The following is a 16,880-nucleotide window of genomic DNA, read 5'->3' as shown; positions in this document are numbered from 1 at the left end:
AATGAACACTTCGATGCCTTCAAGGAAAAATTTCAAACTCTTTTGACTTCACACACCGACTTAGAGGCTCGGATAATCACTTGAGCAAGTCAGCAGCGATCACGAGGTGCAGATTCAACTTTTGGAAAATAAATGTCTGGACCTGGCTAAAACTAACAACCAACTGCAAGCTAAGGTTTACGACCTGGAGGCGCACTCCTGTAGAAACAACATCAAAATTGTGGGCATACCTGAAGGAGAAGAAGAAGGCAAACCCACAGAATTTGTTTCCAAGTTGATTGCTAAATTGTTTTCAATGGAGCACTTCCCAAAGCCTGTGTCTATTGACTGTGCGCATCGCTCGCTGCTCCAAAGCCAGCTCCAGGCGCAAACCCGCGCACCATCATGGCACACATTCATCATTTTCAACAGAAAGAACTGATCCTTCGCCTTAGCAGACAACAACCTCGGGAATACAAGGGGAAGAGAATTTTCATCCTCACAGACTATACAAACGAGGCACTGATGCAACGCCGCACTTTTCGTGACGTGCTGCGAGCCCTGCGTAGTGTTGCCAACTATTTTCAATGGAAAGTAGTGATGGGTCGTTCTTGAACGATTCGTTCATTTTGAACAAATCTTTAACGTGACTCGGGAAGAACGAGTCGTCTCGGGGAGTGATTCGTTCAGTCGCGCATGCGCAACATCTAATAGGTTCTGTACTGGAATTAGTTCACCTGTTTCGAGTCTTTGAGTCTGAGTCGTTCGTTCATCACGTGACAGCCCCAATGGTTACGCTTATAGGGCTGTCACGTGATGAACGAATGACTCAAACCCGAAGACTTGAGAGATGAACTAATCAATTCTCTTTCTGGCTCAGACTGCACTGGTTAAGCTTATAGGGCTGTCACGTGATGAACGAACAACTCAAACCCGAAGACTTGTCAGATAAGAGGTGAGGTGAGCTAATCATAGACTAAAGATCCAGGTAAACAATGAATTAATGTTTTCTGTTTATTACAGCATTATAGTTTTGTCTTGTTTGTAGTGTGATCAACGTTTGCGTAAGTAGTAGATGTGTTAGGGAAGTAACACGTAACATTTTAATTATATTTTGCTAAAATGAACGAAATGACTCGAAAAAAGATTCATTCATTTTGCTGAACGAGACTCAAAGGTCCGAGTCGGTAAAATGATCCGAACTTCCCATCACTAATGGAAAGTAGCTAAACCCTGCTTGAAAAGTAGCTAAATGTCGCTAAATGACGTCATGCGTCATTAGCATATTAATGACATCATCACGTCGTATTTGTATTCTGCGTAATGTCGGCACTTCATAACTGTTTTCTCCCCTAATCCGTGCTCACAAACTGTTTTAATATAAATATATAGCCGAATGTCCAGTAAAGCTGTTCTCAATTACATATTTTCTGTCAGTCAACGGAACGGAACTTACTACATGTTAACCAGAAGTTACTTCCACAGCACTGATAAAATTCCGGTGAACCACGACGTCGTTGGACAAAACCACTATACATGTAAGTTAAAGACAGCATATGTGCTGTGATATTATCAGCTCTGTTTACATGTACAACGATAACTCAGAGAATGTGTTCTGCCACAGAATATTTTGCTTGTTCTCTCACAGTGTAGGCTACAAGTCACAACAATGATATTCAGTTTCAGTCAGGGACGTTAGTGATAATCTGCCCCTAGAGGATAAACCTATGGTTGAATTATTTGCATATTTACAAACGAACTATGTGCATATTTATAAAAAATGTGAATACTAAAAAACTGCATTTTAATCAACAGATTGAAATTGTCATAAAATGGAGTCAATCTATGCTCAAATACTCTATTATTATAATATGATAATTTAACTGAACGGAGATAATGAACCACACATTTATTATTTATTATCTGATAATTTGGCAGACACAAGTGCCACAAATATGTACATAGCAAATGAAAAAGATAATTTTTTTTTTTTTTTAAGTCAGCCTGCCTCACAAAACCAAAGCAAATTCATTGTATGTGAAAGAAAAACACTATTTAACAACTTTTGTGATTCTGATTCCAGATCACTCCATGAGAATGCTGAGACAGAATTCATCATCATCCACAAGATCCATACCCTCAGTGCTCTCCTCCTGTGGGGTGATATTGGATGCAGAGGTTGAGCTAGAACCTGGACAGGACTTAAATGAATAGGCTGCTGAAGTGCCAAAGAGCTGCAGCACTTTATCAGGCAGTTTGTGCTCATAACATGCATCTCCAGCCAACCTCAAACCATATCTAATATACAGAATAGAGCTGAGGGTCTGCAGGGACATGTGGTTCCTGAGTTTGTTTTTAATGACACCCATTTGACTGAAAAGCCTCTCTACCTCAGCTTTTGAGTGTGGGAGGGAGAAGACAGAAACTGCAACAGAAGCCAAGTCTTCATATGGGTTTATGCCTGCTGAATCTCTATACTTCTTAACTTCAGCCCAGAATGCCAAAGTGTTTGTTGTTTCCTCCCATTTCTGAAGGTGAATAGACCTCCACTGATTAATAGTTTTATCAGTTGTGGCCGGGCAATATCCTAACAGGTCTGCAAGTTTTGCCATGTCTGTAAGGCTCTTGTTGTGGTTTAGTGTGTTTTAGTGTGTGGTTTATGGTGCCAACACCCCATTGATCATTTCAGTACACTTGGTATGGTGCATCCGAAAATGTTTGGCTGCACTGGAATCTGGAAAAGCAGCTTTGCATGCTTTACCAATGTGGTCACAAGAGAGAATGGAGCAGTGCTCTGCTATAGCCATTGCCATTGTTGCCTCTTGCCTGTTTTAAAGAGTCAGTGTTTTTTGGAGAAAATGGCAATGTAGATTGCTTGGCTTGATTATAAGGCTTGGACTTTTCATTGTGCTTCTGAGTTGATGCATGCTTTTTAATGTCAGATAACTTGGCACAAAATTCTGTCTTGCAGTACAGACAGTAAGCCCTTGTGTCATTGCCCACATAGGGCTTCAGCCACCCCTTAAATTCAGGGATCAGCTCCCATTCTTTTCTATATTTTTGGAAATATATTTTAGAGTGTGACATGTTACTATTTGAATGTGTGTAATGTTCTAGCTATGTGTGTATATGTATTTATATTTGTACTGTGTATGCACTTTTTATATTTGTATTATGTGTATATGTTTTTTATGTGTGTATATGAGTTTAATGAAGTTTATTGTTGTGTTTGAATAAGTACAGTCTACAGTCTCTAGATAATCTGAATTCAGTGAGTTCAGAAACTGGAATGAACTAAAGCCCTGTGGTAGTGAGTAATATAAGCACATGACAAGAATAAACGGTCACAATAATTTTTCAAATTTAATACAAAGGAGAAGCTGGTAAGTGATTGGTCTGTGGCAATACAGCGTGCACATGCGCAGTTCATTCACATCTACGTCAGCTACTGTGCGGTCAACGGAATGCGCTGCTCGTCTCTCAGCCACTCACTGAACAGAGGAGACGCACAGAGGGGTGTGACTGCAGCGGGGAAGCAAGACTTCGTGCTCGCGCAGGACAGTACTGGTGACATTTGGAGAGTTGCTAAGGTTTGTCCAAAAAGTCGCTAGATTTGTCGCTAGTCGCTTTTTTGGAAAAAAGTCACTAAAGGGGTCTGGGACACCAGTGTTAAACACAGCTCACGCTATCCGGCCAAGCTTCATATTCATCATCCAAACAGAGCACCCACCATCTTTTCAGATCCAACAGAGGCAGCACAGTTTGTGGAAGCGAATCATTCTTGCACAGAAGTGGACAAATCATTTTTTTCATTTACAGCAAATAAGAACTAGTTGTGCCAAGTAAACATCTATACTGAATTGTTCCAGTCTATGATAAAGCAGGGAGTTTCCCTTTGAGTATAATTTTATAACATTTATAGGCTGTCATTGATCTTCCATTGCATTTACTTTGTATACATCACTAAAGAAGCATCAATATGTTTTACATTGATTCATATTATTACGACACCTCCGTCTTCCAGCCCGATATATATTTTATACTCCTTACTGGTAACAGATAACTTTGTACCGGTATGTCTGTAATTTCTCTCACTCATTTTCACGGAGAGGTTCCTGTGTTTAAGGTCATTTTTGTAGTTACTGTTCTTAAATAGTTCTGCAGCCATTGCCCGGCAGCTCCTTCTGGTTTGATGAAAAGAGTTGTGTTTCGCTTATATAGGCATTGGTCAGTGTGGATGTATGTTGTCTATGTCACAGAGTTTGTATTTGTATTCTTCTTTTATTTTCATCTCCCCTACGTCTTTAGTTGTGCAGTGCTGCCAGGCCCTCTCCGCCACTCACAATGTATGCATAAGCAAGAGGTAATTCCTTATCTATCCCTTTTACATGCACAGGTCTTATCAAGGTGTTAGGGTAGGCAGTTGGGATCTCACTTTGGTTTCCTGGAACGTCAGGGGACTGGGTCATGCCATTAAGAGGGGCAAGGTTTTTAAACACCTCAAGTCCCTCTCAGCAGATATAAGTTTTCTACAGGAAACCCACATTAAAGTCACAGAACAGCAAAGACTTAGATGTAATTGGATTTCTCAGGTTTATCAAGCGCCGTTTACCTCCAAGGCCCGGGGTGTTGCCATTCTTTTTCGGAAAAATGTTCCCTTTCAGCTCACCAATGTGAGCACAGACCCAAATGGGAGATACATCATTGTTTCTGGCAGGATCAACTGAATCCCCGTTACTTTTCTCAACATATATGGTACAAATTTTGATGACCCATTATTTTTTAAAAAAGTGTTTAATCTGCTCCCTGCTGACAGAAAAACAAACATTATAATCGGAGGGGACTTTAATTGCTTTTTGGATCCGTATTTAGACAGGCTGTCCTCTTGTTCCCCACCTAATGTAACAACACCTCGAGTTTTAAATCATTTAACTAAATCCTGGAACCTTGTTGACAAAAGGAGACTTCAACATCCCACAGATAAAGATTACTCCTACTATTCTCATGTCCATAAGTCCCACAGTAGAATCGACTATTTCTTGGTGGACTCTAATTTAATTCCAAATGTAGTCAGCACCAAATATCACAGTATACTTCTTTCCGACCATAGCCCTCTCCTAATGACCATTGACTTTGCCCTTCCAAAGCAGCATTACCCATGGCATTTTAATCCCTTATTATTGGCTGATAAAAGTTTTGTGAGAGCATGAATGTGAGGATAAGGGAGTTCATTGAAATTAATGACACAGGTGAGGTCTCGGATTCTGTTCTCTGGGAAACTCTTACTCTTTGGTAATGCGCAGTCTCATCATCTCCTATGAATCTTCTGTCCAAAAGGAAAGGGACAAGCGTCTAATAGAAATCGAGAGCATCCTTCCCACGTTCGAATCGGCATATCAAATTTCAAAATCCCCAGTAGAGTTTAATAAAATTGTGAAGCTTAAATATGAATACAGCTGCATTCTGGGAAGTCAGGTTAATAACTCCCTTTTGAAACTAAAACAAAAACAGTTTGAACTAGGAGATAAGCCAGAGAAGTTGTTAGCACAGCAGCTTAAAAGCTCTCAAGCTACCAGGTCAATTTACAGAATTAAATCAAACTCAGCCGCTCTGCTGACCAACCCTAAAGACATCAGTAATAGGTTTAGAGAGTTCTATATATTCAACACAATTCAACCATTGCTTTTGAGGGACAAGCTGGAATGGGCTGGAGTGGACTCACATCTGGCGGAGTGGGTCCTGGACTATCTCACAGATAGGCCCCAGTTTGTGAGAGCTAGGGACTGCGTATCTGACACCCTGACCTGCAGTGTGGGTGTCCCCCAGGGCACGGTGCTCGCACCCTTCCTTTTCACCCTCTACACTGCAGACTTCAGATACAACACGGACAGCTGTGTCCTGCTCAAGTTGTCTGACGACTCAGCCATCGTTGGCCTGATCAGTGACGACGATGACGCAGAGTACAGAAGACTGATGCAGGACTTCGTGGACTGGTGTCGGCCAAATCACCTCCTCATCAACGCGAGAAAGACCAAGGAGATGGTGGTGGATTTCCGCAGACACCGGTCTGCCCCCTCACTGGTGAACATTGAGAGTTCATTGGACATTGGGTGTTCATCTAAACCACAAACTGGACTGGACTCACAACACAGACGCACTGTACAGGAAGGGTCAGAGCAGGCTCTACCTCCTGAGGAGACTGCGGTCCTTTGGTGTGCAGGGGGCGCTTCTAAAGACTTTTTATGACTCTGTGGTGGCATCAGCCATCCTGTATTGTGTGGTCTGTTGGAGCAGCAGTATCACTGAGAGGGAAAGGAAAAAGCTGGACAAGATCATCAAGAGGTCCAGCTCTGTCCTGGGCTGTCCTCTGGACTCAGTGCGGGAGGTTGGTGACAGACGGGTCCTGACAAAACTGACATCTACGCTGGACCATGAGTCCCACCCCCTGCGGGACGTCCTGTCAGCTCTGGAGAGCAGCTTCAGTGACAGACTGCTCCACCCTCAGTGTGTAAAGGAGAGATTTCGTCGGTCTTTCCTTCCTGCTGCTGTAAAACTTTATAATGAACACTGCTGATTTATTTATTTATAAACTCTCAGTGCAGTATTTACACTCACATTTATGTGCAATATCACTGTGCAATATTTTAATGTGCAATACCGTCACACTACTGGCAAGCTACACTATTCTCAACCAACCTGTACTTATGTGTATATACCCCTCTCCTTTTTTTGTTTAGTGTTAGGATTTTTGCTTTTAGCACTATTTAAGCCATTTATGTACAGAATAGTTTTTAATCTACCTTGTTCTTGTGTGCATACTCTTTCTGTACTGTACCCCTGCTGTTGCTAAATGCAATTTCCCCACTGCGGGACAAATAAAGGAATATCTTACTCTTACTCTTACTTATATGGACCTCTGCTCTTCCAAATGTAGTGTCACTCAGTCTGATCTACACAGCTTCTTTGACTCTTTGGATAACCCAAAGCTCAGTGATCAGGCTAGGGAAGAATTGGACTCTGATTTCACCAAGGAAGAGCTTCTCTCTGCCATTAAATCATTCCCTTCAGGGGAAGGCCGCAGGACCGGATGGATTCCCCAGCGAATACTAGAAAGCATTTTCAGACTTATTAGTCCCAATATTATTTAGAACGCTTTGTCATTCTGCAGAAGAGAAGACCCTACCTAAAACTTTATATGAGGCCAACATCTGTCTCTTACTTAAAAAAGGGAAAGAGGATAGTGATTCTGCCAGTTATAGGCCAATCGCTCTTCAGAATGTTGAGATAAAAGTTATTAGAAAGGTACTGGCAAATAGATTAAGTAAACATCTGGCATCTACTATTCACCCCGATCAGACTGGGTTCATCCCAGGAAGGTTTTCCTTTTTTAACATTAGATGACTCCTCAATACAATATATGCAGATCATGGCAAGACTAATCAAGCAGCAATCATATCCCTTGACGCGCAGAAGGCTTTTTATCCAATAGAATGGCCCTACATGTTTGAGTCACTGCGGCGCTTCGGCATCGGGGAATCATTCATCTCCTGGGTAAAAATCATCTATAACAGTCCAGTATCCTCTATTTTAGCTAACACTGATAAATCAGCTTCATTCCCCTACATCGTTCCATCCAGCAAGGCTGCCGCCTTTCACCTGCACTTTTTGCTAGTGCACTTGAGCCGCTTGCCTTAAAAATTAGAGGCCACCCTGACATCGAAGGCCTTACAGTGGGAGGCATTGAAACACTCATTAGCTTATACGCTTAGCACATACTGCTATATCTGAAGAATGCAGAGTAGTCTATTCCTATCTTGTTGGACTTGATTACTTCATTTGGTAGGCTGTCAGGTTATACCATTAATTGGACAAAAAGTGATTTCATGCCTCTGCATCTGGCATCTGTAGTCCTGGTTTCCTTGAACATGTACCATTTATGATAGTTGATGACCATATTACTTATCTTGGCTTAAAAATCCCTAAAAACCCCAAATTAATATTTAAATTACATTTTTTAGATTTCATTTTAAAACTCTATCAAAATGGTGTCCCTTCCCAGATTTCTTTATTTCTTTATCTTTCTAACATCTGGATTTTTCAAAAATCTGGACTCAGTTATACTCTCTTACATCTGGAACTATAAAACTCCTAGGATCTCTAAGCTCACCTGCAAAAGCCAAAATCTCAGGGTGGGCTCGGCCTTCCAGTGTTCAGACAGTACTATTAGGCTGCTAATGCAAGAACATTAATGTACTGGGACACCTGCAGCCCAACGGATTACACCCCTGATACCCCGCTGTGGGTGAAAATGGAGGCTTATTCAGTTGGTAACTCTTCCCTGCAGGCCTTGCTGTTCTCAAAACCGGATAAACGTAGTACTTCTGTTAATTTTAGTTTTATAACAAGAAACTCTGTCAGAATTCTCAACCAGATTAGAAAGGTGCTTAGCATACCCCATACCTCTGTAAGAACTCCTATTTGTTTCAATCACTCTTTTCTGCTGCCATGGTCAGATAAATGCTACCGGGCCTGGAGCGGGGGGGGATTAGTCACTATTGAAGATCTTTATATAAATGGTAAATTTGCCTCCTTCGATCAGCTTAGGGACAAATTCCAGCTTCCCAACTCACATTTTTTTTCGCTATTTACAGGTCAGGTATTACGTCAGAGACAAAATACAAACTTTTGAAAACATACCGACACAATATCCTTTTGTTGACGTTTTATTGCATCCCCTTGACTCCAGACGACTGGTCTCAATGTTTGTATCTGTTTTCACCCATCATGTTAAAGTATGCACTGATCATTTAAGAAAAACCTGGAGCAGTGAGTTGGGCACGGACCTGTCTGAACTTCTGTGGACTGAAATTATGGCCAGGATACACTCTTGTTCCGTTAATAGTAGACACCATTTGATTCAGTTTAAAGTCGTACACTGTCTTCACTACTCCAAATCCAAACTGCATAAGATCTATCAGTCTGTTTCAGCCCACTGCGCCAGATGCAAAATTTCAGAAGTTACCTTATAGCATACATTTTGGCACTGTCATACACTGGCAGGATATTGGTCGAACATCTTATCTTGGTTTTCCAAGGCATATGGCAAAGACATTAGTCCACATTCTGAATTAGCAATTTTCGGTTGTTCAGAATCCACACTACATCTACCTAAAGCCTTACAAAACTCTTTGATGCTTGGTATGAAGGTGATTGTCAGAAATGGTGTCTATTATTCGGATGGAAAAATTAAGGTTCACAAGATCCACATCCCTGAGAAAGTTTATACATATATGGGGTCTATTTCTTGCCTAACTGGACAATCTCAAAGATGGAATCAGTTTCTGTATTTAACTGTTCACCGCCTGACGATGCATACTGAGCTGTACATTCACTGTCTCCTCCTGGCAGCACTCTCCCTTCTTTTTTTTTTTTTTTGTGGGTGTGTATGCGCATAATTAATTTTTAATTTGATTGTTCCCTTTGGGTATTGTGTATAATGTGTTTTTGTCATGTCTCATCTTTGTCGGTTGTTAAAAAATTGTAAAATTAATAAAAAAAAAAAAACTAAATTAAATCATAAAACAGTTCTTTTAGCAGCTGTGGTGCACAGAGCACTAAAGCAGGTCTGACGAAACTGCAGAAATTTACACATTAAACCTCAGGTTACAGTACAGTTACACCCGCTGTGTGCAGTTTGAATAAGAGAGAGAGGTATGTATCAGTTACAGTTTTCCCTTCACATTGTTCACCTTTTTTCACTTTAAGCACATTATGATTATGAACGTTTATGAACTTAAGCACATGTTTCCTGTGTGATAGATATATTTTTTATGGATAAGCTGTAAACATAGCAGATGAGTGCTCAGTCAGCTTATCCTTCACACTGTGGCCACCTTCTCTTTACACAATTTTTAATTAATTAAAAAAAAATAATTAATCATTTTAATAATTAAAAAAATGAAATAGTGAATCAGGAGCATTCATTTATCAGTTATTAATAGGTCAACTTACATTTCTGGTGAATTTTTTTGTTTTGTTTTAAGAGATATTATCTTTTATTGTTTTAATAAATATTGGAATAAGCCTAGTTCGAGAGCTACAGACTCCCTACAGAAAACCAGACCCATCTCAGCCACACCCCCTCTCAGCCAAGCTGAGCAATCTCTCGTTTACTGATTACTGAAATTTATTTTTCACCCACCAGTGATGAAGAGAACTCTAACACATCAGACTGGAGGTAAAGCAGCCAAAAGAAAAATAAAACTCGGATTGCTGAGTCTCGTTTGCTCTCGAGCTCTCTTCATTATAAGCCTTTTTGGTCTGTAGCAATCTGCCAGTCTTGATCACAAAGCTATTATATATAAACTTTATTAATAAAGTAATTAAATAAAGTGCACAGTGTATAGATGGTGTGCTCATTGGATGTCTATGCAGTTCACTATTGCGAGTGAAAAAATAAAATTAAATAAATTGGAATTTTTAAAATATGTCTAGAAATAGCTTTAATAATCTTACAATAATTTAATAACATTATATTTGATTAGATCGAATGATGACAGGAATGTGTTGACCTTCGCAAAGAAAAGTAGATTTTGGGGTTTTTTGATATCTTTAAAAATTAACTCATGAGGAAATTGATATTGATAATTCAGTTACTGCACTTAGAGTTGCAAATTCATCTGATTATAATGTATTTTGCAAAACAATCATTAGTGGACAAAATATATCAAAATCTTAAAAGTGCTTGCACTGACATAAAAGCTGTCTGAGGTGACTAGAAATCACTGAATAAATATTTAGAACTCCTCAAATGTGAGTAAAGGTGCACTTCCCCTTTAAGTGCAAAAGTTACAACATCTACACAGACAATGTTACACGTATTGAGACGCAGGTTACACGTGCACTTAAGCTGATTTTCTGAGTGCATCATTCAGATTATTAACATCTCCTGCATGACGTTCACACTTCAGAGGTTGGTAGATTTTTATTGAATAGAAGCGGCTGAGACGGGTTTTCAATAGTGTATAGACCACTGCTTTTAAACACAAGCACTTGTCTTTAAGGTGGAAAAAAATCAGGGATAGAAAATGCAGACTGAAGACGAACATAGTCTTTTAAGCTATCAAATGTAATATGATCAGGATAAAGCGGTTAGTGAAGATGATCGATGATAAACACAAGAGATGATTTAAAAATAAAAGACTAATATGATGGTAAAGGGATGAGACGATATCAGGCATTGAAATAAAAGTGTAATATGAAGAGCAGGACACAGAACTTACTCATAGGAGTGTAACGATGCATCGTGATGCTAAAACGTGACGATGTGCATCGCTGAAATGTGCAAATCACATCATGGAAATCAGCTTTCTATTAATTATACATCTAATACATTTACACTGTTTGAACAGCAGAGGTCCTAATCTGCACAACTCAGAGTTAAATTATATAGAGAGCACGCTGGTCACATGATCACACTCTTTCATGGAGAGTCTGCACCATTACCAGAAGATAGACTTTGGAGCTCTATTTCCGGTTAAAATGACGCCTCAGGCTCTGCTACGGAGCTCGTTATGTTTCAGTCGATCATTTCCCCGCGTCAGAGACTTTATTTATTCAGTCTTTTTTTGGAGAATTTATAAATGCATTTATTTATTTTTAAGATACAGTGAACCTGTAGTACATTTTATTTACAATATTAAACCTCCGTTTATAGCAATTTTTGATTTATTTAATTTTATAGAGACAAAAATACACACTGTTTTGCATTGTTTATGATTCAGCAATAAAACAGGAGTGTTTTTAGTCATAATTTTTCTTCATTGAAATTTTGTTCAAAATATCCTGAGAATCGAATCGAGTTGAATCGTGACCGGAGTGTATCGTTACACCCCTACTTACTAACGATGAATGAATGTATAATCTGGATGTTTTTTTCTTTTTGCATTCGCTTTGTCCACTTTGCATACTATAACAAGGTGCACTGTATCCCAACACTTCAGGAATTATCAGATTCAAGTAGAAAAAAAATAGATTTAAAAATTGGATTAGAAGAAACAAGTTAATAATAAATAGAATGAAGTCAGGGTTTGAACTGATTGTTAACATTTCAGGACTGACAACATAAAAGATTAAGCTCAAAATCATTTTGTTCCTTTTCAGAACCAGATATTTTATTCTAAAAATGGTGATCTTTATCTGCAGGAATATTTCACTTCAAAACAAAAACAGTGCTTTTATCAGCTGTGGAGCACATAGCACTAAAGCAAGTCTGAGAAAACTGTAAAAACTTACTCTTTAAACCAGAACTCTGAGATGTAGGGCAGACACTGAAGGAAACTCCTCACTTCACTCTCTTCATCTGAGCAGTCTCTCAGCTCCACTGGTTTCTTCTCTGTTTGGAGTTTCAGCACTTCTAGGAGGAGGGAGACTTTTCTCTCTGAGAGATTTATGTACCAGACTTCAGGAGCTGACTGGTAAACTGGCAGCAATGCTGGAAGGACACTCCTGCCTGTGTTACTCTCATACTGCTTCACATGTGAGTACAGATCCAGCAGGAAATCACTCTGTCTTTCTTGGAATCCATGAAACTCTTCACCAAAAGGGAATGTGCTGTAGCTGCACACTGACGCCAGCAGCTCAGTAAAACTCTCTCCTTTATCTGATTGACAGTCGACTGCTGCGATGCTCAGATTCAGCAAAAACTGGATGGATGCAGAGACTGAATCAAACCTGTTTATTAGAAAATATATAAGTTATGAGGAAGAGTATCACATATATTTGAAAAGTGCAAGAATCACCTAAGGCTAAGATCAGACACGTTAATAAAGACTAATATTCAGCTAGTGTTTAGAAGATCAGAACATCAGTCTGTTCATATTACGGAAGATGGAAAATTATGAGTTTTGCTTGCATCCATGGACAGGAGCATCAACTGACGCAGTTTACTGGGGCAAAGTAGCAAATAATTTCACTTAAAATACACATTGGTCTTGTTTCTGAGTGTGATGAGGAGTGTTGGTAATGACTAAGAAATGATGGTTGGGCCGCAATAGCACGTCAGTGTAATGGTGTTTATTTACAGTGTCCGTGGTGATACAAATAGCCCCAAAATTCAAAAGGGCACAAAAACCAAAACCAAATCAAAAGAAACAAAATAGAAAAGAGTGATATTTACAATATAGAGATATGTACACGTTTCCTTCTACACAAAGGATTACTAATTGTAACTACATTACGCTAGACAAGCTCACTTCAACCTCCTAACTTCTGCCTTAACGTCTCACCCCGACTGTGTGCCAGAGCCATGCTTATGAAGCAGAGGCTCCGCCCACATGGAATGTATCATTAGGACACAACAGGTGAATATCAGGTAAGTATTATCACATCCATCTTCTGTAAGGACAATGGTAAGTCTACAGCACATACATATAGTAATTATATATATATATATATATATAATTACTATATGTATGTGCTGTAGACTTACCATTGTCCTTACAGAAGATGGATGTGATAATACTTACCTGATATTCATAACAAATATTTAACAAATATTTACAACATTTCTTTAAACAGATTCTGAGTTAATAAAGAGACATTTCCTGTTTCTCCCCTAGATTCATGAACACTTGGAACAGTCCAGCTGCCGGAGGCATCGTGCAGGTGCAGCGCAGGAAAATCCTGTATTTGAGGATTCTCAGACCGCCGCCTGCGTTTAGCCCCTGGCTCACGCTGTACCCTCAGCGGACTGGACCCACAAAACACATCGGAGCTGACAACTACACAAACAAAGACATAGACAATAACAAATGCAGATAAATAATAAAGATATATATTAACCTTATCTGTTTATTGGGGATGGGAAACTGCGGGGTGAAGTAACGTGTACGTGTACGCGTGTATGAAATGACGATAGCACAAACCCAAGTGTGCACCCCAGGGAACGGCTACGTAGCTGCGTGAGGAAATAATGGGGAAATGGCTATGTGTGTGAAGAGATGTGAGTGCTGTTCCGGCCAGTGACAGCGTCCTCGGTCACAACCTGCTGTTTTATAGCCACATTAGCCGTCCCGGTCCTGCCTTCTAATCACAATAGTAAAGTTAAACACCTGTTGTTAGTTCTCCCACTGCTGACCAGTCAGTGGTGCAGTTACATCATATCAACATGAGAAAAATTCAGAAAATGCCTTTAAGTTGGCTACTATTAGCCAGCTAACAACCAGTATTAGGAGGTTCAAGGTAAGGTAACTAGCTAGCTAACAATGACAATTCAGATCAGTAATAGGAGTTGAATCTCAAGGAACAGCATTTAGCAGCACACTGATCACACACTATAGTCCTGTATCCATTAAATTAGCAGCAGGTGTACTTTCAGTGCTACACGTTTCCATCACTTCAGTAATAGCCTGTATCTCATAACTGATATGATTTATGTCAAAGGGTCCAACATAGGATTCCAACCTCAAGTCTTTAAATATTAATTTAATATTTAAACATGTTGGTTTGGGGCGGATGTCCCAGTGAAGTATTTTGTCTATAAACACAGGAACTTTGTAAACTTACTCTTTAAACCTGATCTGTGAGATGTAGGGCAGACACTGAAGGAAACTCCTCACTTCACTCTCTTCATCTGAGCAGTCTATCAGCTCCACTGGTTTCTTCTCTGTTTGGAGTTTCAGCACTTCTAGGAGGAGGGAGGCTTTTCTCTCTGAGAGCTTTATGTACCAGACTGCAGGAAGTGACTGGTAAACTGGCAGCAATGCTGGAAGGACTCTCCTGCCTGTGTTACTCTCATACTGCTTCACACGTGAGCACAGATCCAGCAGGAAATCACTCTGTTCTTCATAATTATAAGGGATCACTTTCTGCACTGTCTGCTGGATGTTTTGTGGTTGGTGTAGAGCTGCTTGCAGACACAAATCCAGTTTAAATGTTCTCCATCTTTTTTCTTGTTCTTTCTCTCCCTGTGTAAAGTAAAAGCTGGAGAAAAAAGTGAAAGACTCACATTATTACAGTACACAACATAGACAACAACAGTCATACACACACTTTCTCCTGGACTCTTGTTTTTTTTTCTTAAACATTTACATTTATGGCATTTGGCAGATGTGCAGAGAGACGTACACACGCGGTTTGTAGTCTCTATCTTAAAGCCTCTGATATGTTAGAAACTGTAACTGTGGACGAGTCACTAAAGTTTCTGTTTCTCGTTGAGTAAAAATATTAAGGAGCTGTTGCTAGAACACACAGAGTGTCTTAGGGACACTAAAAGAAACATGATCACACTCTTTCATGGAGAGTCTGCACCATTACCAGGAGATAGACTTTGGAGCTCTATTTCCGGTTAAAATGACGCCTCAGGCTCTGCTACGGAGCTCGTTATGTTTCAGTCCATCATTTCCCCGCGTCAGAGACTTTATTTATTCAGTCTTTTTTTGGGAGAATTTAGAAATGTATTTATTTATTTTTAAGATACAGTGAACCTGTAGTACATTTTATTTACAATATTAAACCTCTGTTTATAGCAATTTTTGATTTATTTAGTTTTATACAGACAAAAATTACAATGGGTTTTTTCAGTCAGAATTTTTCTTGATTCAAATTTTGTTCAAAATATTCTGAGAATCGAGTCGAATCGTGACCGGAGTGTATCGTTACACCCCTACTTACTAACGATGAATGAATGTATAATCTGGCTGTTTTTTTTTTCTTTTTGCATTTGCTTTGTCCCCTTTGCATACTATAACAAGCTGCACTGTATCCCAACACTTCAGGAATTATCAGATTCATGTAGAAAAAAACTAGATGTAAAAATTGGATTAGAAGAAACAAGTTAACAATAAATAGAATGAAGTCAGGGTTTGAACTGATTGTTAACATTTCAGGACTGACAACATAAAAGATTGAGCTCAAAATCATTTTGTTCCTTTTCAGAACCAGATATTTTATTCTAAAAATGGTGATATTTATCTGCAGGAATACTTCACTTCAAAACAAAAACAGTGCTTTTATCAGCTATGGAGCACAGAGCACTAAAGCAAGTCTGAGAAAACTGTAAAAACTTTCAGCACTTCTAGGAGGAGGGAGACTTTTCTCTCTGAGAGCTTTATGTACCAGACTGCAGGAAGTGACTGGTAAACTGGCAGCAATGCTGGAAGGACTCTCCTGCCTGTGTTACTCTCATACTGCTTCACATGTGAGTACAGATCCAGCAGGAAATCACCCTGTTCTTCATATTCTTCAATATCTGGCATCACTTTCTGCAGTGTTTGCTGGATGTTTTGTGGTTGGTGTAGAGCTGCTTGCAGACACAAATCCAGTTTAAATGTTCTCCATCTCTTTTCTTGTTCTTTCTCTCCCTGTTTAGAGTCAAAGCTGGAGAAAAGTGAAAGACTCACATTATTACAGTACACAACATAGAGAACAACACACAGACACCCCCCCCCCCTCTCTCTCTCTCCTGGACACCTATTTTTTTTTCTTAAACATTTACATTTATGGCATTTGGCAGATGTCCAGAGAGACGTACACAAGTGGTTTGTAATCTCTATCTTAAAGCCTCTGATATGTTAGAAACTGTAACTGTGGACAAGTCACTAAAGTTTCTGTTTCTCGTTGAGTAAAAATATTAAGGAGCTGTTGCTAGAACACACAGAGTGTATTAGGGACACTAAAAGAAACGCTACAGTACTTGGCTAGTAGTAACGTTTATGCTCTATCATGTGTTTTCTTCCTGATATTGAAGGAAACACAGATATTTACTCAACGATATTAGACAATCATCTCTGTACAGTTACTGCATAAATATCATATAGTGTGAGAATCTTCATACTGGGCTGTAAACAGAGTCACTGACAGAAGTCTGAAAGTGAAGTGGATTCAGAGACGGGTTACACGTG

At 39.5% G+C, this 16,880-nt stretch overlaps 1 protein-coding gene across 4 annotated transcripts in view; it reads right to left on the bottom strand.

Annotated features, from left to right (window-relative positions):
- The window catches only part of LOC117596474 (uncharacterized), a 69,757-nt gene that overhangs the window by 38,883 nt on the left and 13,994 nt on the right, over nt 1-16,880 (bottom strand). For all 4 annotated transcript variants that reach the window (XM_053231426.1, XM_053231423.1, XM_053231424.1 and 1 more), the window contains exons 5-7: nt 16,096-16,356; nt 14,545-14,961; nt 12,274-12,711 (exon numbers count right to left, since the gene is read on the bottom strand). In XM_053231426.1, the coding sequence (XP_053087401.1) occupies nt 12,274-12,711; nt 14,545-14,961; nt 16,096-16,356 (1,116 nt within the window). The remainder of the gene's footprint in view (nt 1-12,273; nt 12,712-14,544; nt 14,962-16,095; nt 16,357-16,880) is intronic.

The sequence above is a fragment of the Pangasianodon hypophthalmus genome, chromosome 29 (genome assembly GCF_027358585.1).
Source record: "Pangasianodon hypophthalmus isolate fPanHyp1 chromosome 29, fPanHyp1.pri, whole genome shotgun sequence".
Lineage (NCBI taxonomy): Eukaryota > Metazoa > Chordata > Actinopteri > Siluriformes > Pangasiidae > Pangasianodon > Pangasianodon hypophthalmus.
The sequence above is the reverse complement of the archived record's forward strand: the minus strand, read 5'-3'. Positions and strand labels throughout refer to the sequence as shown.